General features: G+C 43.3%; 1 protein-coding gene across 11 annotated transcripts in view; it reads left to right on the forward strand.

Moving 5' to 3' along the window:
- Tnr (tenascin R) overlaps positions 1-24,473 on the forward strand; it is a 408,001-nt gene that overhangs the window by 349,852 nt on the left and 33,676 nt on the right. For all 11 annotated transcript variants that reach the window (XM_006496742.4, XM_030252977.1, XM_006496746.4 and 8 more), the window contains 10 exons: positions 528-713; positions 11,191-11,280; positions 12,477-12,740; positions 13,290-13,559; positions 14,677-14,796; positions 15,704-15,850; positions 18,429-18,548; positions 21,381-21,524; positions 22,120-22,250; positions 23,410-23,542. In XM_006496742.4, the coding sequence (XP_006496805.1) occupies positions 528-713; positions 11,191-11,280; positions 12,477-12,740; positions 13,290-13,559; positions 14,677-14,796; positions 15,704-15,850; positions 18,429-18,548; positions 21,381-21,524; positions 22,120-22,250; positions 23,410-23,542 (1,605 nt within the window). The remainder of the gene's footprint in view (positions 1-527; positions 714-11,190; positions 11,281-12,476; positions 12,741-13,289; positions 13,560-14,676; positions 14,797-15,703; positions 15,851-18,428; positions 18,549-21,380; positions 21,525-22,119; positions 22,251-23,409; positions 23,543-24,473) is intronic.

Raw genomic sequence — 24,473 nt, forward strand, 5'->3', positions numbered from 1 at the left:
TTGTTTTAAGTGTCAAAAGTGGTTTACACTGAGGTCTGACTCCAAAGCCCACACTCTTTCTTCCCACTGTAACACACCCACCATCCAAATTGTAAATTTCCAACTTGTATGCTGCTCAGTTGTACCAATACAAGAAAGCCCACTGCAAGATAGCTCAAAATCAGCAATCTATTCCATTTTAACCTCTTGGGATTGTCCCTTGTTTTCTCCTACTGGGTTATCTTTTACGTTGCTTTTAAACTTCTGATATTAGACAGTTCCTTTTCAAGTTTCTAGAATGCTACTTGAATTTTCAGATGGTATAGAGGAAACATAAAATTCATTGACATCCAATTCCACGTCATGTGACCCACCCAAGGAATGGTCATGGTAGAACAAAAAGGGGAAGCAACACCTTCAAACTTTATTCAGATGAGGTCAGATGAGGTCAGGAGGTGTGGGCTCCCTCCTTAGAGATTATTAGCACTCAAGATGCACCCCAAATATGTAGAATTATATACAATGTTGGTGATATTGCTTATTTTTAGAGATTGATGCTCCCAAGAATTTGCGAGTGGGTTCCCGCACAGCAACTAGCCTTGACCTGGAATGGGATAACAGCGAGGCCGAAGCTCAGGAGTACAAGGTTGTGTACAGCACCTTAGCTGGTGAACAGTACCACGAAGTGCTGGTACCCAAGGGCATTGGCCCAACTACCAAGACTACCCTCACAGGTGAGTAAGACCTGTCTTTTGGTTGTTGAATCTGTATCCTCATTTCTCTCTCTCCTCAACTTATTTATTTCAAACTACTCCACCGATAAATCCTACTGACTTAATAGGTTAAGTGTCTAATAAATACATCCCCAACCTTAGAGTGCACAGCTATCAATCATTCCAAACTACTGTCATCTCTTTTAACCATGGCAATAATCCCCTATATTTTTCAACTCAATCTAATCCACTCTTTATTCCAGCAACATTGAATAATTTCCCAAAGTACACGTTTATTGTCTATTATATGACATTCTAGACATCTAGCATTGCCTTCAGGATGAACGGTCCCCCAAGGCTGGCCTGTTTTTCTTTACTTCCCCTAGTCTACCTCGGCTTGATGCCCTGGTGGTCTCTGTGCTCCCACTGTGCCTCCTGCCCCAGGGCATTCTTACTGTATAGCTCATGCCAGATTTTCTTTTAGCGCCTGAATTTACTGAATGAGGGGCAAGGTCAAACCAACCTACACTCAAACAATCCCTCTCTGCACTGTTCTGATACACCTGGGCTGGGTTATTTGATCTTGACCCTACATATCTAAAGCTCCATAAAAGTCAGTCCACGTTTGTTTTGTTCATTGTTAAATTCAGGGTTTAGCACAATGCCAACCACATACTGAATCCCAGATCAGCACTTTTTAAATAAATGAATGATTAAGTTAATGAAAAAAGCTGCAAAAACTTACAGTGGGAGCCTGGTCATGCCTTCTGTATCCTATAAAGACTTAGAGCTATACCAGAGGAGACTAAGGGACCATTGAGGGATTTTAAGTATTTATGAGTTTACCTACTTACTTTCTGAGACAGGGTCTTAACTGTCTAGGCTGGCCTCATCTCATGATCCTCCTGCCTCAGCTTCCTGAGGGATAAACTATACAGTAGGAGCATAAGCTGGGTAAGGGATTTTAAGCAAAGCAGTGCAATAAGTAAGTATGTACCGACAAGGGTCAGAGCTGAGACAGACTGGCCAGGAGTCTGTTAGTGATGTCAGAGAGGAAAAGATGATGTGTGGACTAAGGCAGTATGCTAGGTCAACACAGTGCCTGGCTGGAGTTAGGGAGGTAGGTGGTGACAAATCCTGGGGAAGATGGGACTCAATTATGGCTCCTCCTGATCCCACGGATACCTATCCAAGAAAATACCTATCCTAGACCTCACCAAAAGGTGGGTGCTTGAGGAATGGCGTATGGCTTTAACATGAGGGATGAACAGCACAAAATGCTGTGGGCCAGAGGCTGCCCTTGAGCCCACAGACTTTATTTGACTTGTGTCTTGGCTTTCAAAAACATTTGCTGTCCTACAAGACCAGGGACTCGGCAAGAATGAGAATCGTAAACAAGAGCATATGAGCAAAGCTTTTTTCCTCCTGAGCTGAAATCCCAGGCCTCCTTGACAAATGAAGCTACTTAAAGTAAACATTCAAGAACACCTTTTCTAAACAGATACACAGCTGGAAACCAAGCAAGGAGATCTGCTGATGAAGCATATTAACAGGAGGGAATCGGACACAGAAGGGACAGTAAGCCTTACAGGGAGCCAGAAACACTGATTTAAAAAAAAAATCCCCACAACAAAATGCTGACCAGTACAGGAGAAAGCAGTAGTCCTTCACCTACACCTATAGGCTGATTTGGCAAGAAACAGTTTTTTACAAGAAAGATGACTTGTTGCTTGGATAGAAGCTACACTGAAAAAAATCAGAGAACCAATCACAGTCTAGTTATTATTCCCCATTATCAGGAGGAAAAGAAAAAAGAGAAGACTTTGTGTTCACTGATACATGTCTTACACCACATATCTGTAGCTATGAGCACCCCCATTGTATGCATGATAAAGCTGAGGCTCGGTGGCTCTGGAAACTTGCACAAGGTCACAACATTAGCAAGGGACATGGTGGTGACCCAGAGCAGCTTCTGAGTCCCTGTGAAGATGCTTTCCTTCCCTTGCTGCTGCCAATAAAGAAGACAAATATAAGGGACAGTCCAAATTTAAGAGCCAAAGACTTTTGAGGCAATAGGAGATTAATCACTGAGTAATGGGCTCAAGTAGGTTGATATTTGTTTGAGTTGTGCTTATAAACTATGTATATAATAATACACACACACACGTGTGTGTGTGTGTGTGTGTGTGTGTGTGTATACAGTATGCATCTCTCATAATTTTCCTAGGAAGTTCACTGCTGAGGAGATTAATAAATGCAAACCATTGCATAATTTAAGGAGGGATTACAGGCATGTAAGAAAGCCAAGTACGCTATGCTCCTTTGCTGAGCCTAGTCCCAAGGATCACTGCTCTCTCGCTGCAGTCTCTGGGGAAAAGAAAGTCTCAGGAAGGAGAGAAGGGGAAATGGGGAAATGATTGGTCCCAGGTCTATATAATTGTATGGCCTCACTCTTGCCCTACTTGGAACCTGAAGAGGAAGGTTTGTCGGCTTCTATGCCCTGTTGTGCGTCTCCTCCAGAAACCTCTAATTTGGCCTGGACCCAGACTCATCACTTTCCATGTGCCTGGATCAGCTGATCCCCTTTCCAAGCCTCTGTTTCTTCATTTGTAAGTTACAGTGCTCATCTCATAGAGCCATCATGAGAGTCATATCTTTTTTTACTCTTTTAAATAATAAAAAAGAACAAAAAGAGAATAAGATAAAACAAAAATTATCACACCTGAGTTGGACAAGACTAACAGAAGGAAAAGAACCCAAGGGAAGGTACAAGAGACCCCCTTGTTCACATTCTCAGGAATCCCATAAAAACACTAACTGGAAGCTACAGTATATATGCAGAGACTGGGTGCAGACACATGCAGGCCCTGTGTATGCTGCTCCAGTCTCTGTGAGATCATATGAGCTTTGACAAGGTTGATTTAGAGGGCCTTGTTTTCTTGGTATCCTCCATCCCCTCCGGCTCTTACAGAGTCATATATTTAATGAGTTTGAGGTAGTGCTGCTAACAGGGAAGCTGTATACACATGATGATGCTGGAGGGCAAAGGGACAGCAAAGGTCTGCTAGCTGGTGGCTGATTTAGGATGACCTCTCATTATCAGCATGATGTGCCGAGTGAATGTGGGTACCAGCAGCAGAGATGTCCCTGGGGAAAATGTTAGAGGCCTCTTCCTCCTGACCCGTTGAGTCACAGCCTTAGGAAGTGTGTGGACACATGGACACACACATTGACAGAAAGAAAAGAAAGCATTTATTCAGAGCTCAGCTTTTGATGTCCCCTCTCAGATTGGAGGCACACAGCTTCACGGGTTTGCTCTTTGACCAGGTTTCCTACCTGCTTCGGTTTCCTGCTGTCTACCACAGAGCTGTCAAGAGGGATAAATAAAACCCTATGTGCCACTGTGTGTGAGTGCTGAGGTTGGAGCCTGGAACACACTGAGTCCACATCAGCCATGGGATTTTCACTGTTTGCCTTTCCACAAAGTTCAGTCTTAGCCCCTCTGCTGCCTGGACTTTCCCTGGCACACCTTTAGACCCCTTTTGTCTTCATGGGTGACTGCTACAATTAGAAGCAGCGGTACCTGTACTTAAAATTATTGACAGAAGCTCTTATCTCTGAAGCCACCAGACTCTTTTGCTGTGAAACCCATACCCTTCTTGGCTCTAGGGTTCTTCATTTAAAAGGCTCACAGAAAGCACACACCTACCAGTTCCCTTCCACAGCTTTGTTCTTTACAACACCAAAACTAGGTTCAGGTCTAGAATCCCAGATATTCCCTCATTACTTTCTATAAGGCGATGCCCAGAGAATTCCCCCTGAGGCACAAATTTGTTTCTAAACAATAGACTCTGCATCTGTGGTGGTTTGTTTCTGCTTTTCCTTGCTTGGGTGACTTCTGAATCTTAAATATTAAGAGTTCTTTTAGCTCAGCCTCTGAGTCCTGTTCATTCCCCCTAATCCTCTCTCTTCCCCCTGGATACCTATGACCAGGAGATCAAGTGGAAGGAGCTATTCTCCATGGTTCCTCATGAGTGCTCTCTAGCCAGCTGCTGCTCAGTACCCACCGTCCAATCTGTAATCAGCAAGCTGATAGTCAGAGCATCAATCAATACTGGAAATGTAGAGCCTGTAGACATTGTGCCATAATATAAGTTGTAGAAAAAGTAAAGTGACAATCAGACATACATGCCACAACTCAAACATACATACATGTACTCACGTGCACTCAAATGAAAATCTGTATAAATCTGCCACACCTACACAGATAAGTGCTTCTGATTGGTAGAGAACATTGGATGGCAGCCATCTACTAAACCCATTACTTCTTTCTCAGGACCCAGATGTAGGTCCAGGGATGGGAGAGTGAGGTTTAAAAGAATTATGTGCAGGTATACTATTCACAGGGAGATTTTTCATGAAGGAATTGGAGACTTTAAAGGGAAGACCGCTGTCAAATCAACACTGACGAGGGCATCTGTGTCCATTTCACCCTGACTGCATTTCTCTGCCATCCTGGTACAAAAATCATCATCAATGATAGGCCTTGGGCACTTGTGACTAGGAGAGGTGTGGGCTAAGGGTCTAAAAGTTCAGACTCCTTTGGGCAAGGTCATAGTGACCCCAAGTGGCCATTTTGGTAGGGAATCCTTAAAAAAAATGTGACCAGTTAGGGAATAGGAAGATGTAGGGTAAGCTGCAGAAACAAGAACACAGACCTCCTCATAGAACTATAGAACCAGTTCCCTTAACTTATGTGAAAAGTTCAGTAAAGAGACGCCAGGAGGAGAGACAGAGACCAGAATGTTTGTATCTTACTTGGCTCCTTCAACATTTATTTACACCAGAGAACCAGAAGTGGGGTGTTACTATGAGACCGGGGTGATGAGCCGTGTTCCTCATTAATTTCACTGGCAACAAGAACACTCCATCTGAGAACTTTATATTACTTTCTTTTAAAAATTACTTAATATTACATCTTTAATACTACTTCCTCTTAAAATATGGCTTTAAAGTCAAGATGGAGTTGGCTGCCTCTTTTAATGATTTAACCTTATCCATGTCCCCAGAGGCAGAGTGATTTCATTGAAAGCCTGATTCACTTGAAGAACACTGGAGTTATCCAAGATGGGAGGCTGATGCCAGGCAACTTGGCTCTCCATTTATCTAAAGAGAGAGAGAGAGAGAGAGAGAGAGAGAGAGAGAGAGAGAGAGAGAGAGAGAGAGAAAGAAAGAAAGAAAGAAAGAAAGAAAGAAAGAAAGAAAGAAAGAAAGAAAGAAAGAAAGAAAGAAAGAACAACAGAAAAAACCAGACCATTGTCCATGAGGTGTGATTTCAGGACATCTTGGAAGGTCATCTGTCTCCAGACCCCTCTCCACCTGTGACATCTCTGCCTCAGAATTTCACCACTAAGGGATTTCAGTGTGCTTGGGACATGGTCTGTTTTTCATAAATAATTTTGCCAGATACAACTTGACACATGCTGCCAAAATCAAGACAACGACTGGTAGCTCCTTAAAGGAAGGGTTCTCAGTCTGTCCCTCTCTACGAAAGCAACCAGTGAACTGGGACTAACTAACCCCTGAATCCTGTTTGGTGTCATTGAGCTTCACAGGCTTGTGGGAGATAGACCCAGGGATTTAAGGAGGGAAGATCTGTAGTAACTCATGTTCACTTGAAGCCAATCAAGCCTACAGATGCCAGATGACTTGCTTACGATTTTGCTGGCAAGAGACAGCTCCTGTGGCCTCCTCCACTTCCCTGATTGTTCCCCAGCAGTAGCTGCAAGCATGACTTTCCTGGCAGGAGCAAGTGACTAACTCTCCCTCCATCACAGCAGTCCTTGCAGTGCAGCTGAGAACACTGGCTCACGCCCACTGCTCTCCAGCCTATAGTAACCCAGTGGTGTTTGCTGTGCCCGATGCCGACCACAGGAAGACCCCACATTTCTTCTCCACTATCTGTTTTCACCTTAGTTGGAGTTCAAGGCCCAGTCCAAATCCCCTCTTCTCTGGCTGCTATAGCCCAACTGAGTCCATCTTCTGAAGCCACTCTTTTTAAATAACACACAGTATTGTCATAAGCCACTCTTAGATTCCAGTTTGTTCATGACAGTCCCCAGAGCCAACTTACGTGACTCTTAGGGACAGATATTAGAAAGCACGATAAATTTAGCTCTATCTTGTACTAACTTTGTGTTCAAGGTGTATCCTTCTCTTAGCTCATATTTGTTCATGAGACAAGGTGCATGGAAGCTCATAAGGACATGAACAGGTCTGTATAAAAGGAACACTGAGAACTGTCCTCTTCATCATCAGACACTCAAAATCCTTGTTTTAACCTTGTCTCTCTTCGCCTTTCTTTATTCTTCTTCTAGATCGCTTAATACTCGCAACTCAGTATTTGCCATAGCACAGATACTCAGTGATTAATTTACAATTCCAGGACAGATGCTTTTCTGACCCTCAAAAGGTGATGCCTTATCAACTCATTTCACATCCATGGCCCACAGCCTTGTGCCTGACACAAAGGGGACCCTCGGTAATACTTGCGAAGTGGATGAGCTATGTGCTTTAGGGATTCGGAGAAGAATGGCTATGTGGTGAAAGAGTTTAGGGAAGTGTCAGCCCTCAAGCAGAACAAAGGATGTTCTCTAAGGGACGGAGAGTAGTGACTTCCGATGGGATGAATTTTCCGAGCTTTTGTTAGGAACAGGAACAGAGCCATTTATATCCTCCCACTTGCAAGGGTTGAATGGGAAAATAAAGGGAGCGTTGATGGAGAGCAATGAGGTCTTTAAAGTGAAAAAGATCCTTCAGAATGCTCTGTGCTGAGAGAGAAGTATACCAGATATGCCTTGGACACACATTTTCTTCTCCCCCAGACCTGCTCTTTACTTGCTGGCAATGAGCAACAATTCTCTTGTAGCTCAGGAAGAAAGCTGCAGAAAATCAAAGGGAACCAGTAGGCACAGTCCTATAAGAGAATCCTGCTTCCCTGTGCCCTAGACAGAAAGCCTGGGAAGAGCACACTAACTGCTGCTTTTTTTCTGGGAGAAAGCAATTCTGTTGTAAATAATTGAACATTTCATTTACGCTTCATAAATAAGAAACTTGAATGGAAACATTACATACCAGAGCCGCCCGGCAACATATAATTTCTGCCTTACTCCCTTGATCTGCCAACTTTTGCCTACGTTGGAAATTTTCTACTTCAGGATAATCAAGCGAAGATCTTGATCTTGAGTTTGTGCCCCAAAGGTAACCTCATTTCTCCAACCAGGGATGTTCTAGGAATAATGAGATATATTGATGGTAACGAATGTGTGTTTTAAATGAGTCTGTATGCACTGAAATCACCCATTCAGTGTAGAGACAGGTACTGAGATCAGCCAGAGGAACTCCTCACTAATACCCTTATGCAACCATAAATCATTGGTTTGCATCAGAGTCAGGGCTAGAGCTTTATCAAATCAACAATAAGGTGTACCTAAAGCCAACATGAGCCTGCCTGGGCACTTTTTGATAATGATAGGGCCACTTAACTGAAAAAGATTTAAAATTTCTAGCATATCTTCCTGTGCTGGATAATGCCAGTATTAACGACAACCATTATGGACAGACCCATACAGAGAAAATTCACAGAATCCCTTCAACAACCCTCTGACATTGAAACCTATTATTCCCATTCTATAGACACAGGCTTGTACATGTTAAGTAATGAAAGTTATATATGGGGAAGGTGGCCAGGCCTGAACATGAAATGTACAGAAGACTCCAAAGCCTGTTACACTTCAAACTTTACTCTTCAAACTTAGACTGACAGTCTCAGGAGAGAACCAAGCAAATGTTAGAGAAGGGTCAAGCTGGTTGGAAGTGGGAAAATGAGGCCTAATTCTAATGCTGCCCAGCTAGGACTCAACTGTATTCCTTCAAGGGAAACTGATGGGTAAGACCAGGTAAGATTCTGCTGTAATCACACAGAGTGTGAACTGAACTAAAGCTAATGACAGGTGGAACCTTCTATACAGCATTCTCTGTTGTTAAAAAAATAACCCATTGATTAACGAGAGGCTACTTGAACCATCCCCTATGAAAAATAATTTGTGTTACCTTAGGGAAACCATAATAGCCCAGAGAACCAGAAGTAGCTAGGGCAGGAGAAATTGCCCAGGCCTTGAACTCTGAGGTTAGAGGTCTGAGAATGTTCTCAAACTGGTCATAAATTTATTCCCACTGTCTGTCTGTCTGTCTGTCTCTCTCTCTCTCTGTGTCTCTCTGTGTCTCTCTGTCTCTCTGTCTCTCTCTCTCTCTCTCTCCCTCCACCCCCACTCTCCCTCTACCCCCTTCTCTTCCTCTATCACTCCCCTGCTTCTCTCTTAGTTATACTAGGTTTAATGGTGTTGTCCTTAAAATCCATGTCCACCCAGAACCTACAGAAATGGCAGTATTTCAGAAAGGAGTCTGTAGTTTATATGATCAGTTTAAAATGGGTTCATCTGAAATTCTAATCCAGTGTGACTGGTATCCTTTTATGATGAGGAAATACACACAAGAGAAGGAAAGTCACAAGATAGGAGAGGTAGAGCTTGTAGCAGCACTGTTGCAAGCCAAGGAAAGAAATAAGCATCATCACCAGAAGCCAAGAAGGGGCAAGGCAGAATCCTGTAAGACCCTGGGAGGAGTATGGCCCTGCCCATACCTTCTTCTCTTATATCTGGACTGTTGAAGAATATGTTTCCATTGTGTGAAGCCACCAGTTTGTAGTAGTTTATGACAACAGCCTCAGGTAACTACTAAGGATGGGTAGCAGACTACCTATTGATCTTCATGGGATTGAGATGAAGCTCCGGACTCATTCATGTTTGAAAAGCACTGTGTTGTGCAAGCGCAAGAAAGTCTTACAACCTGCAGTTCTCCAGATCCCCGGACAGGCCACATAATAAGCCCATTAAAAGGACTTAGCCTGAACATTGGAGGCCCCCAGGGGTGGCAATTAGACTGTTGCATTTTTCTATAATCTACATCTTAGTAAATGAGGGTGAGTTTGAAGTCAGGTTGTAGTAGAAGGTAATGGTCCCCAAAGATACACACATTCTGATACCTAGCATCTGTGACTATGTCACCTTTGGTGGTAAAAGGGACTTTGCTCTCACAATTAGAGATCTTGAGATGGGGCAGCTGTTCTGCACTATCCTGATGGGTCCTACTTACTGACGCTGCTCCCTGTAAGGGGGATGTAGGGAGGACAGAGTCAAAGTAGACACATCAATGGAATGTAAGATCAAAGAGCGATCATTACCAAAAGGGTTTGATAATGTTAAACTTTAGTCTCTGAAGGTAAATTAAGAGACAAAAAAATGCATGCAACCACTAGAAGCTGAAAAGGCGAAGAAATGGGTCCTCCCTTGGGACCACCAAAGGAATACAACCTTCTGAGCCATCTTAGATTCCAGACCTCCTCAGTTAGAGGATCAGTAATTTGTATTGTTGTGAGGTACTAAATCATGGCAATTTGTCACCGCAGCAATAGGAAACCATTACATCAATCAAGCCAGCTGATTGGAAAACAAATGTGGAACAGTGGAGAGAAAGACTCCAGAGAATTTCAGATGCTCTAGAAACCTGCCAGCGATCCTTCGTAATGAACTCCCAAGGGATTTCCTGTGAGGCTTATACCCTATGATTTTGAATTTCCTCCAAATTCTGAATCTACCAGAAGTCACTGTAAATTGTAATTGATCCATAGTTTAAATACCCTAGGCAGAGTTACTGCCTTGCTGGGGAATTCACAATTACTGGACTTTTGCACAAATCTATGTTAAAACCCTGAAAGTCCCATGTTTGCAGGAAAAGTCCATATAATATGTCTTTCTAGAAGTGACCCCCAGTTCCCATATCGCCTCAGGACTTGTTTGTAAAACATACAATATAGTCCTCACACACACAGTCAAGAAACTCTTCCCAGGCTCATGTTCCCAATGTCCATATTGGTGACATTCTCTTCATACCTTCACAGTTTAAACAAGAGACTACGTCACTGTTTTAGCCAACCTGAGACACATACACACAGGAAAATATTCTAGACATGACTAGTCTTCCCAAGGACACTATTAGGGGCAGCCTCCCTGCCTTCCTGAGTGGGACCCATAGCAAAAAAGTCACTTTACTCTGGCCAGTTCAATCCATTACTTCATATGTGTTTTCCAAGTAGCAAAATTGGAATTTCTTAATAGGTAAAACTAGGAGCAAACTGAAAGTGGACTAAACAAAATCTGAACAGGAATTTATAATCATTCTCTTCTCTCCTTTTAGTTGTCTTCATTTCATGCACTTGGCACTTGTGTGTACATATATATGTGCACATGCATGCATAAATACATGTACACACAGAGAGAGAAAAGAGAGAGAAGAGAGAGAGAGAGAGAGAGAGAGAGAGAGAGAGAGAGAGAGAGAGAGACCGAGATTGATTGATGTTTGGTTTTGCATCTACATACAGATCTGGTTCCAGGCACAGAGTATGGAGTTGGAATATCTGCAGTAATGAACTCAAAACAAAGCATTCCTGCCACTATGAATGCCAGGACTGGTAAGTAGGAGAATGGTTAAGAGGATGACTAGGCTGTAAGCATGTAAGACTTGGTGTATGAAGGCTTGTACTGTCAGGATCACTATGGGGCACCCCTCCCAGTGAACAAGTCCCTGTTGATAATTCTCCCCTAGTGACAGCATCTACCCTATGCTTGACCTGACGTCAGAAGTTTGATCTACAACCAAAAGGACTGCAGAGTAGATGTGAAAACTCCCCAACAGGCTGATGCTGTAGCAGATTGTCTTTCTGTTTAATCTACTTCATAGCAGGCAGAGTGTGTGTCCTCAAGTTTGCAACACAGGGGCTCTCAAAAAGGTCACTGGAAGAAAGGTCTAGACTTGGAAACATTCTGTACAATCCCAGAGCAGCAGAAAAGATTCCACATAAGATTCTTACTGCTCTGAATCTAACAGTTTCCCTTCCAAATCCTTGGGAAATTTCAAAGTCACTTCAGTAAGCTTAGATATAAACATCTTGGACTGAGCAGGGGTTGGGGTTGGGGATTGGATCAGTCCCTGTCCCCAGGGTTCATCCTAGCATAAACAAACATGCTGGAAGAGCACACCAACAATTGTCTCCGTTAGTCCTCAGACCTGTACACCCGAGGTTAGGACAAGCCAAAGAAACCTCCGAGTCAGGGGGGTGGGGGTGGGGACAGGAAACTTACTTGCCATGAACACCTTATCTTATGTGGTAGTGGCTCCTCTTTCCCCATTTGGCTAACCAAGGGAGGATGAATGAAAACAAGTCTGGAGCTCTAGCAAATCAGCAGTTAGATCTATCCCAGTGGGGGATGCATGCGAGTGTCACTGCTAATAATGGCTTTCTGCAGATTGCCCATCTGTTTGCCCTATCACTGGCCATCTTTCAAAGGGAAGCCGTTAAACAAAATGTGAGAAAAGTACCAGCTATGACAAGCTGGGGCTCATGGTCATTAGGTCTACTTGACAGCCTGGAGATACAAAGGGTAGTCCAATAACTAATGACTGTCCTATGGAGTCAGTGTGAAATAGGCCAATTGCCAAGTGAGGCAGTATATGCCTGTAATCTCACACTTAGGAGGTAGAGGAAAGGGGATCACAAGTTCAAGGTCATCCTTGGATACATAATGAATTCAAGACCTGTCTCATCTAAATAAGACTTTGAATGAATGAATGAATAAATGAATGAATGAACCTTATTTTAATCCTCAGAACTTGACAGTCCCCGAGACCTCATGGTAACAGCCTCCTCAGAGACCTCTATCTCTCTCATCTGGACCAAGGCCAGTGGTCCCATTGATCACTACAGAATTACTTTTACCCCATCTTCTGGGATCTCCTCCGAAGTCACTGTGCCCAGGGATAGGACTTCATACACACTAACAGATCTAGAGCCTGGAGCAGAATACATTATCTCCATCACTGCTGAGAGGGGTCGGCAGCAGAGCCTGGAGTCTACTGTGGATGCCTTCACAGGTACCAGGGGAGCAGACGTCTCAGTGAGGTCCCCGAGTAATTAGATCTTAACATGAGGTGATTCAGATGTCCCAGTCTTCCAAAAGAGAAAATTAAGAGATGTGTAAGGGGAGGGGATGGAGCAGGGACTAATATATGCATGAAAAGAAAATGTTTGAGAGTAAAGGGAAAGAATAAGCAAAGATCTGAAATTTTATGTCAGATTGTTATAGCCTAGACACAGGAGCTAATTCATCTATTTCTCCTTTCCTGCATTAAATTAGTGGTAAGGCTAAAGCTCTCTGTCACATTTTTCCAAGTTAGAGGTTTTAAAATCCGGGACCCATATTATGAATATTTCACAGAGCTGCTTCTAGTTTTATTAGACTGCACTATTCAGTAGATGGCTAAGTAGCCTAGCCTGGACTGGAGTGGGAGAGGAGGTAGGACCTCTGAGCCAGCAGGTGAAAGTATAGCCCATATCAGCATAGAGGGAGATCAAGCATCTCTGCCCAATGGCCTGCTACCAACACATGTGTTTCAGAGCTGCCAATCTTTTCTACTTTGCAGGCTTCCGCCCTATCTCCCATTTGCACTTTTCTCATGTGACCTCCTCCAGTGTCAATATCACCTGGAGTGACCCATCTCCCCCAGCAGACAGACTCATTCTGAACTACAGCCCCAGGGACAAAGAGGAAGACATGTTGGAGGTCCTCTTGGATGCCACCAAGAGGCACGCTGTCTTGATGGGTCTACAGCCAGCCACTGAATATATAGTGAACCTTGTAGCTGTCCATGGGACGGTAACCTCTGAACCCATAGTGGGTTCTATCACTACAGGTGAGGCTGGAGATGTTGATCAAGAGGGTTCTCACTTCAGCTTTTGACAAGCCAATGCAATCTAAAATGACAAACTTTCAAGAAATAGCAGAATGAGCCTATAGCTAGAGACTTCTGTGAGTTATTCTGTAGCAGGTACTTCTTTCAGCATTGCATAAGAGACATATGATGAGAAACATCCATTTGCAAAGTAGGACAGGCCCAGTGCTCTGCATGCCCAAGTCTTGAATGCATTGGTTCTAGATTTGCCAATCTAGGAAAAAGGCCCGGAAAAAGCTTGTCTCCAAGGGATTCTTTCTAAGTAAAAAGATGATATTTCTATTCTGGAGAGCCATCTCTTGACAGCCTAATAAATGATTCTTCCTCAGAATCAACATAGAGCTAGCATGTAACCATGTAGCTACCTGGCATTCAGAGATAGGAGCTGATTTGCACATTGGAAGACATAGAACTTTGAGATGAATTGGGCCATTTCCCTTTGGTCATTTGCAAATGCAATCCCAAATATGATACATTTGTATATAAAAACACCTATAATTAGATAGTTCCCTACATACTGACAAGAACTCACAAACTGGAAAAGTATGTTAAGTAGTCAGCGAATTTGACCCCACAGTTTAAATGCACCATAATTATGCACCATAAATAAAATATAACTTAGGAAAGTATATTCGTTTAGGATTTGTGCTCTGAAATCTCTCTACAGTTAATGGGCAGTTTTTTTCCAAGTTGAACCAAAAGTAGCTGCTAAAAACTAAGAAAGAGTAGCAGAGTTAGGTCTTTGCAAGAGAAGTTTCCCTTAGAGAAGATAATTATATGATCCTCTATTTGAAATAAAACACACAAACTTAAAAGGAAGTTTCTGGTTGGTCTAGATGGTAGTAGCTGTGGCACAGAAGTGTAGATCTTGCCAATTTAGCTTCCTGACTTTGGCCATAGCTACAATGTTATAAGTGTGACATCACACAGACTGTCATGTTAGGGATGCCCAGTTAGTTATGTAGGGTCATGCCTGCCTGAGGGACACTAGTGGATCAACAGAAATCTAGAAATAGATAGATATTCCACTTTCAAACTGTGCTTCTGTCTTTTCCCCACAACTCTCTGATCTTTGTAGGAATTGATCCTCCCAAAAACATCACAATTAGCAACGTGACTAAGGACTCCCTGACGGTGTCCTGGAGCTCTCCTGTTGCGCCTTTTGATTACTACCGAGTATCGTACCGACCCACCCAAGGTAATGATATGATTTTGTTTCTCAAACATAAATAAGGCTTGAAGTTGATTAGAGATTATTATGGGTGCATGATCACAACTACACAGCATACACCCTCATACCATACTTCCTCAAAATGAGAGTGTATTGATGAAGAACAACAGAGAAACCATGAGTTCACCAACTTCTCTCAAAATAGGCTCTCAAAATATCATCAAGAGAGCCAAACACTTTACCATGGGAAATAACTGGACACCGTTAGCTAGGCTGCGCAATGAAAAACAATGAAGTGAGGCCTAGATGGCTTTACCAAGAGCCAGTGCTACACATACTATGCTGAGCATAAAGTCTAAGACTAGAATCCTGGATATGGATAAAGACCCAGCAGAGCCACATGGAGCCCTGAAGGGAACCACAGTGATCCTAATTCTGCCATTGTAGCCAATGTATGAGTCAGAGAAGTTGGCCGAGAGCTTGCCTGCATACTGCCAGTTCTTGCTGGTATATGAGGCATTGTTAACAAAGTAGAGAGAATGTTCACTTCCAGCCAGAGGTAGGACAGTTTTCCAGGCTACCTTTCTCTGGGCTGCATAGGGCACTTTTTGCGGTGGCTCTGCCCACTCCACTTCCACTATACTGATATGCCCGCCTCAGAGAAGACCGGTCTGATAGAAACCTACATAATAAATAGCTCATTTACTTTTGTTCTAAAAAGCCCATAAGATGAAAGAGTGAGGCCAGCGTATAAGATCTATTTAAACTCCACCATTATCATTTATGAGTCATGTATCTGCCTTCCCTTCCCTATTGCATGCTGAGCCCACACCCATCTGTGCCTCATGACCCACTGTCCCAATGTACACTGAGCCATGGACCCACTGATAAGAGAGCTGTTGAACGTTTAGTGATGGATTTTGTTCTTCCTCAGTGGGACGGCTAGACAGCTCCGTAGTGCCCAACACCGTGACAGAGTTCGCCATCACCAGGCTGTATCCAGCTACTGAATATGAAATAAGCCTCAACAGTGTACGGGGCAGGGAGGAGAGTGAACGCATCTGCACCCTGGTGCACACAGGTAAACATGGCTCCCTTGCTGGGTGTCGGCTCAGGACATAAGCAGCAGCCTTGAAACAAACACAGGAAGCAGAGTGAAATCACTCCAGCGCATACAGTGGATACTGGCTCCGGGGCCTGAGACGCCATTCTTTGGCTCCTCTGACTCACTGTGTCCTTCAGGACAAGTTGTGGTTTCTCTCCCCACAGACTGTTCTTTCTAATTATAGGAGTTTGGTGAGTCACACTTGAGGAGGAGTCTTGCTCGTTCAGGTTCAGAATGTTCATGGAACTTCCTCTACGAAGAGCGCCCTTTCAAAGACGCATGATGGAGACAGATTCCACAGCAAACATTTGAATCATAGGATCTCTTTAAGTCTTGGGGGTTGAGGAAACTTCAGAAAAGCATTGTTATTCCAGTTTCAGGAAACTAGGGGTGGATTATTCATCATATACAGCCACCCCATAGGTGTATTGCCTTTGCTCCAGGGAAAAGGCTCTAAGTCCATCACCTGTATGAAGGCAGTAGAGGTGAAGGTGACCCTTTGTGGCATCCCCAGCTGCTTTCAGGAACACTATGTAGTTCTTGTTCTCCTGTAGGAAATGTCCTCTGTGTCCTCAGGCCCCTTCACAGAAGGAAGGTGGGGAAAAGAGATGGGCTTTAATATGAAAAATAGGGAGGAGAAAGTCTCCTACCATGCCTTTTTTCAGAAAACTGGCTCTTTGGATAAGCCTGAAGATAGGGCTCCTTTTCTGTAACTCCACTAGCCTCCCTTCTCTGGTCCTTAAGCAAGTATATCACATAGGATTAGCACAGATTTGCTCTAGATGGCAGTGGAAGGCACAGCCATCAGTTTCTATCCTCAACATCGAGAACCTTCTAGTTAAACCACAGTTTCCACTACACATAGGAAAACATTCAGCCTGCCTCATTAAGCGAACACCTGGATATCCCAACGCTGCTAAATTTCCCTAGAGATGGTGATTTCTGAAGGAGGAGAGTGTGCCTAAGGAGTCCTCACTGCTTTGTAAATACTCTTACAAGCGCCAAAACATTATCTATTAACACAGTGACCAAAACGTCATTCAGAAACATAAAAAGGTACCTTTCGTAGTCTCCCTCCTTCTGGTAGATGCACTATGTTTTGTCAGTGATCATTAAAGCAGGCAGTGGATAAACATTGACCAGAAGTAATGACCATTCAGCCAAGAAAGCCTGAAAATTCTGCCATATTTTCTCATTGAAAATCATAAAAAGGATTTCGAGAATATCGTGTTCCCAAGATAAGAGTGTTGTGACTCAGCCCAAAAGCTAACTCGTGTGATTCTTGGCCACAGGCAGCAGACATCACAAAAGCAGAAACTCAGCAGCACACCAAGCCACCCTGTCATCTTTCAAGTTAGTCAGACTGGTTCTGGTAACTTCCAGTCACTGTGCCACGCTCAGAAGTGTCTCCGGTTGTTCTTTTCAAGTCATCACAATAATCTTAAAACTTGTAGAATGACAGCTCCTTCAGGAGATGGTACACATCTCAGAAATCATCCAACCATAGACTCTAATAGGAGTTGAATTTAAAGACGTTTTTGAAAGCACAGATTATGAATAAAATTCAAAACACTGAATTGTAAAGTCTTTATTTCTTCTTGTTACTTTGGGATGAGGAACATAAGCAAAAAAAAGGGGGGGGGAGAAAGAAAAGAAAAGATAGCAAACACAGCTCATTTAATCAAAGAACAGAGGTAGGCCGATGGTAGGTCGTGGTTCCCAAACGTAAACTGTATGACTCACATTGAGCTAACGCTTAAACTGTTCCAATGCCATCCATTTTATAAATAAATTCCAACTTCATGAAAAGGAAATACATAAGTAAATCCAAGAGTTACAGAATACATGGGTGAGTAAAATTCATAATTTATTCATGAGCAAACTTTCTTGTCCTGCCTGACAGGCAATCTTGGCTTCCCTGAGTTTATACACCAGCCCCCCAGCCCCCACCCCCACCCCCACCCCCACTCTCTATGCAACAAAAAGGATGCTTAGAACACAGTCCAGAGTAAAGCTTGTGGGTGGTGGTGTAAGAAGTGGCTACGACTCTGTGACCACTGGCACAGGTGCGCGTACACTTCCACCACACTTCCCTGAAGTTCACAGTCAGCGATCTTCCCACAAAACTCACTCTTGCATGTGTGAAAGAACAAATGGGCTGGAAAGCAGGATTATCTCAGGAACTAATGAATCAGAAAATTTTCTATCACTTCTTTACGCCATGTGGATTGAAAGGTTCAAAATACAATAGGGTATTTTGAATGTCCAATTTCCCATCGAACCCGTCAAAGAATTCTGCACACAGTAATTTAATGAATTAATTTAAAAGAAGGACTTAGGGCAATTGGGAGAGAAGTGGATAAGATAGGAGAAAGGGTGCAAAAAAAAAGGTATCAGTGGAGCCAGACAGGTAGAAAAAGAATCAGTCTCCACCCCATTATTTTACCCAGCACAGTGACAGGTGGTTACCACATAAGAAAATTCTGATGGTTTGTGGTACTTACACCTTGCAGTTCCTCTTTCTTTAGCCTGATCCTCTCCTATTCTTTTCCAGCCATGGATAGCCCCATGGATTTGATCGCTACCAACATCACACCTACAGAAGCCTTGCTCCAGTGGAAAGCACCCATGGGTGAAGTGGAAAATTATGTCATCGTCCTCACACACTTTGCAAGTGAGTGTCTGCAGGTTGGGATGGTAAGGAGTGGACCTACAAGCCAGTATGAAAGTAAAGAAGTAATTCATTTTTCCCATCTGAAAATCAAATCAGAAATTACCTCAAGTTGGAGAAATTATGCAGCCTACGAGCCCTATAAAATCAGAAAGATATCCCCCAACTCCCATAAACAACTGATGAAGAGAACCATAAATTCTCATTCTGAAAAGTTCAAAGAAGGCAAGCAACCAAAACAAAAGCAAAATCAGAGCTAACACTAAAGACAAACCTCAAAACTGAGCAAGGATGTTCACAAAAGTACTACGGCAAGACAGAGGAATTTTCTAGATGTTTACAGAGCAAGAAAAAATACTAAGCAATGTTTCTGTTGTACTGGTCTTTCTTACCCACACCCAGCCCAAATGTTTGAATCAATACAAAAATATGAATATCAGTGCTGGTTTTATTATGCCCATTCATGTTACACTATTTAAAGTTGAATAGAGACCTCAAAGCACCTGGGCAGTGGCCCTGATGGCAGAGGCAGGCAGATCTCTGACGTTGAGACCATTCTGGTCTATAGTGTGAGTTCCAGGACAGCCAAGGTTACACAGAGAAATCCTGTCTCAAATAAAAACAAACAAACAATCAAACAAAAAGAAAACGGGAGGTAGGGGGTGGAGGTGAGTCTCAAAGCAAAACAGAAGCATATTCCAAATATCTAGGCTTAGGGAAAATATTTCTTGGCCACAATTAAACATGTGATCACAGAATTGTTGTGAGTTACAGTGAGGAATCTAGGGAACAAAGATACCAGAGAACAGAAGGCAGGCAGACGTCTCGACTTTCAAAGAGGAAAGAGAAAGCCAATTCTGCAAGCTGCAAAGAATAATTTATCGTCAAAGTTTGGGAAAATGAAAACTAACACAGGCTCTCAAACTGGAAAGTCATTGCTGTCTACCAGCAGGTTCACAGAGCTTCTTTGTTGGTTTGTTTTATTTGCTTTGGTTTTGCAACTCTATTAGCACATTTGTATTTCAGATAGGCATTAGAAAACTGAGTGTCATTTAATCTTCAGTCAAGATAGAAATATACATGATAAACCATGAGTTTGGGCTGATAGGAGTATGGCTGGCTGCATAATCCTGCTCAAAGAAGAATATTCTGGATACATCGCAACCCCTCTATGCTCCTGCACAGCCCGTCTCAACTCCCACCATCCCTCTGTGCGAATCATGATCCAGCATTTTTTAAATCAGCATGCCCTTTTAAGCCTTTTCAAGCTTACATGCATTTGTCCATGTACCATTTTCCCCACCAAGAAATTCTCTCCCCAACAGTCAGTCTTAATGGCAGCCCTATCTTTTATAACAAAGTATCCCTGATTCCCCTAAGGCAGTCAGGCACACCTGCTCCAGGTGACAACGCACACTGTTCCATCCTCTCCATTCGTATCCATTCACTCAGCTAAATGCCTTTGATAACCTCCCATGGGTCATGTACTCGCTAAGCCTAGAAAAATTCCAAGGCAAAGCGTGACTTCTTGTCTTTATGGAACTCACTCCTAGTGATGATGCAGACAAGAAGTAAATACAGCTTGCCATGAGCTGTGGTGTAAAATATGCAAGACAGAGCATATCGAGCCTCACCCAATGGGCCACCATAGTTTAGGATCAGAATAATGAGGGGAAGAAAGGAGCAAGATCTCAGAGGAAGTGGAAACGGCAAAGGGGAATTCTAATGGAAAGTACACCGTTTCTGTATTTGGAGAGAGGTAAGCATTTGAGAACCTGCCATGGTTTAGTGCAGTATAGCAGCAGAACAGTGATGGTGCAGGGTATCACAAGGAAGGACAGCAAAAGGATGGGCATTATCTACATTCGCTCAAAGACTTTTAGATTGTTTGAACAACCTTCTCTACCTCCTTCCATTTGCCATTAGATCACAACAAACTTGAAACAACAGGTCTGACCTAGTTTGGAAATATGCCTAATAAATTTTCTCAAATGCTGAGAAATTCAGAAATATTCTAATTGTCTAACAGAGGGCTTGGCTATAATCTAATGAACAGTTTCATTAACAGCTTGAATGGGCCCCGAGAAGACATGCTTACAAAATTTGTATATAAAACAAAAACCATAATTGATTGAATCCACATTAAAATATTTTAATAAACTGAAACTGTGGTCCAAAATTCAACCAAGGCAAAAGATGACAGATATAAAGGCAAACTCTGCCCATGGGTCAAAATAATCCACCAGAGGAGTGGAGATAATGCCATTGGTTGTTTATAAGTTCAGCATGTGATGGCAGTGATCTATTGATGTCCTAAAGCCTGGAGTGATACAAACGACAGACACAGAAACAAACTAACCTGTTTACAGCATTGATCAGGGACACCAAATCCTGTTCTCAGTTCTCCCCCAAGTTCTGCCTTTCAGCAAGGGCCTTGGTAAACTTGGTCCAGAAAAAAGCAGTCAGAATTAGAGAAGCTTTAGAACTGTCATTATAAATGTAATGAGAAGCAGGGGCTGTATTTTCTCAGGCTAAAGGAGGGAGCAATTGATGGGGGAATGTGGATAGAAGGAAAAAAATCAGACAAACGAGAACCGTTTTTACTCTTTGCTTCCAGAGGCCTGAGTAGAAGGTAGAGGCACTTTTGACCTCCATATATAGAACACTTTTTCCTGAATAATAATAATAATAATAAGGATAAAGATAAAAGAGGATCCTTGTGTAGAGCCATCAGCTGCATCATCTGTAGTTTTTCCAGAATTCTGGGGTACGGAGTTCATGTGGAATGCTTTAGATGTAGTAGTATTTTCCTCATCTGTGTGCATCTGATTTCAGTTGCTGGAGAGACCATCCTGGTTGACGGGGTCAGCGAAGAATTCCAGCTTGTAGACTTGCTTCCTAGCACCCACTACACTGTCACTATGTATGCCACCAGTGGGCCTCTCATGAGTGGCACCATTGCCACCAACTTCTCCACCCGTGAGTACATGCTGGCATTCCTGCAGGATTATGTGAGACCTAAACTCGATGCTTCCTTGTAATGGAGTAGATAATGAACTAGCTTTGGGTGATCTGAGCATGTTTTGGCTGAATGTGGTCCCTGTATCTCTCTGCTAGCAAACACTTCTGTTTCATACTCAGGAACTATGTGATAATAGCAGAGCCAGACAAGAAAGTCTGATATGAAAACTGTTATCTGGTATAAGAAATGCTGAGCAATATGAGAAAGCTTGATACATTAGTGGGGAGCTGCTGGGTGAAGTCAGAACTGGGAGAATATTAGAACAAATTAAGATACAGGACTGCTTCAAATTCAAGCACAACGTGGTTAAATGGGCTCAGGGTCCTAGGCATAAAAAGTTGAATTGGAAGATGCCATGCCCAAGCTTAGAGTCCTTCTTGGGGAGTGGGGTGCGGAGTACCTTCAAAGAAGCACCCTTTATGCTTCCATCCAAGCGAGAACTAGAGTCACGATGCGAGCAGTGCTGTGAGCAAAATTACCATGCCTAGAATTAAATCAAATGAGGAAGAACTGGGGAGACAGGGGCAACCTAGAATTTTCTCTTCTTTGCAGTCCTGGACCCTCCTGACAACCTGACAGCCAGTGAAGTCACCAGGCAAAGCGCACTGATCTCCTGGCAGCCGCCCAGAGCTGCGATTGAAAACTATGTCTTGACATACAAGTCCACCGATGGAAGCCGCAAAGTAAGCATTAGCTGGAAAGGGGCGGGGAGGGGGGGGAGGAACATTTCTTCCATGTGAGGCCATGTGAAAACTGACCAGTGGAATGACCCATGGAAATTGCAGGGATGGAGAAGGAAGCAATTCACAGACAACCAGTGAGGTTTCAGAGCCTAGATATACAGCCTGCTCTTAAGGAGAGAGCCCATGTTTATGGGCCTGGAAATACTTAAGTTGAGGCTTTTCTATTGCTCTCTACCCATACTGAGGTAAAGTACAGACCCTCTCTCTGTGTCAGTGTTCTCTCTAGAGGGTCTAAGGTGCAGCATTACCTGGTGGTCCACGTTCAGGTGCAAAACACGCTGACCTCCTAATCCTGTGCTCTCAGAACGATCTCTCACCCCCAGGGCCAAGCAAATATGAGCCTGATAATAAACCTCAGAAGTGTTTATGCCTCGATAAGCATTATAAAATCAACATCTACGTAGCCTATAGTAAGGAGATGACAAATTGTGGTTTTATGTCATCAGTCTACACAATCCACTAGGCCCTTAGTTAGCACAATCCACTAGGCCCTTGCTACAGGATCCCTTTTTTTTTATTAGATATTTTCCTCGTTTACATTTTCAATGCTATCCCAAAAGTCCCCCATACCCACCCCCCCAATCCCCTACCCACCCACTCCCCCTTTTTGGCCCTGGCGTTCCCCTGTACTGGGGCATATAAAGTTTGCAAGTCCAATGGGCCTCTCTTTGCAGTGATGGCTGACTAGGCCATCTTTTGATACATATGCAGCTAGAGACAAGAGCTCCGGGGTACAGGATCCCTTTTAAAAGTGAAAGCGGCAGGAAGGAAGTCAGATCTAGAGGGCAAGTAGAGCAGGTCTGTTTGATGGTGTGGTAGGGCGGCCTAGGATTCTGCTTCCTCAGCCTCTTCTACTCTACAGCAAGCCCAATACAGTCTGAAGCTACTGGTTCAATAATCCTGGTACCTAAATTTATCCCATGTGCATTTGTGAGATAGGAGCTGGTCTAAGCCTCACGTGGAAGCTGCCCTCCCTGCCTCTTAGCAGTTTCCTCCTTACTATGGGGCGGGGAGGACAGCATTGCTGACCCAGCTTCCGTACTGTCCCATATTGCAAGCTGGCTGCTCCCTCAGCCTCCTTTATTCTGGCTCTCTTCAGGAGCTGATAGTGGATGCTGAGGACACCTGGATCCGACTAGAGGGCCTGTCAGAGAACACAGACTACACAGTGCTCCTGCAGGCAGCCCAGGAGGCCACAAGGAGCAGTCTCACCTCTACTGTCTTTACCACAGGTGAGGGACTTGGAGTCAACTTTGATGCTTTCTTCTCCCTACATGACATCTGTCTCCTAGGCACCTCTGCTGAGCCTTGGCCTGGAAAGAGCCTATCAAAAACACTCAACTTCCTTTCTCTTCCTTTCCCTTTCCCAAGGCCTTGGTAGAAAATCCCCATCATCAAGGTTACCATGGAGTCACCAACCTAAATCTGTGGTCCATGAGGACCAACTAAGTGCTCCAAGTAGAGAGGTCAGGTTGCTTCTTGTTCCAAATTGCTGCATGTTTTTCTAGAAAAAAAAAATCCTCCTTCTCTCTCTCCTTCCTCTAATGCTGTCCTCAGCAACACTTCTAGTAAATATAGCAGAAGAAACCTTCAGTACAAACCCTCATAAATTCTCAAAAAAAGTATTTTTATATATTCAGTGTCTCATTCAATCTTTAAAATTACTGATAACACCATTTGAAAGGGCAGGAATAGAAGCTAGCACATAGCTCAGTGGCAGGGCATTTGCTTAGTAGGTATGAGGTCCCAGGTTCAATCCTCAGCACCAGACACACACACACACACACACACACACACACACACACACACACACACACAGAGAGAGAGAGAGAGAGAGAGAGAGAGAGAGAGAGAGAGAGAGAATAGAATATGGCTTAATGGAATACTTTTACCTAATATATTCAAGGTCCTAGGTTTGATTCTTGGCTGCATAGAAAGAAGAAAATGAGAAGGCTTTTGGTGCTGAAAGACTTACATGGCTTTTAAGCAAGTATTGTCCTAGATACAATATATACATTATTTAAAAGTATTTAGTTTCACCCTCACAGCAGCCTCTGTCCTATAAATTATTCCCCTTTTGTTTTCAAAGGCAAGGAAAGTAGGGTACAATAGAAATGAGACAACCCATCCAAGATCCTATACCCTCTAAGTTAGAAAGTTGAG

Source organism: Mus musculus, chromosome 1 (assembly GCF_000001635.26).
Source record: "Mus musculus strain C57BL/6J chromosome 1, GRCm38.p6 C57BL/6J".
NCBI classification, from domain to species: Eukaryota; Metazoa; Chordata; class Mammalia; order Rodentia; family Muridae; genus Mus; species Mus musculus.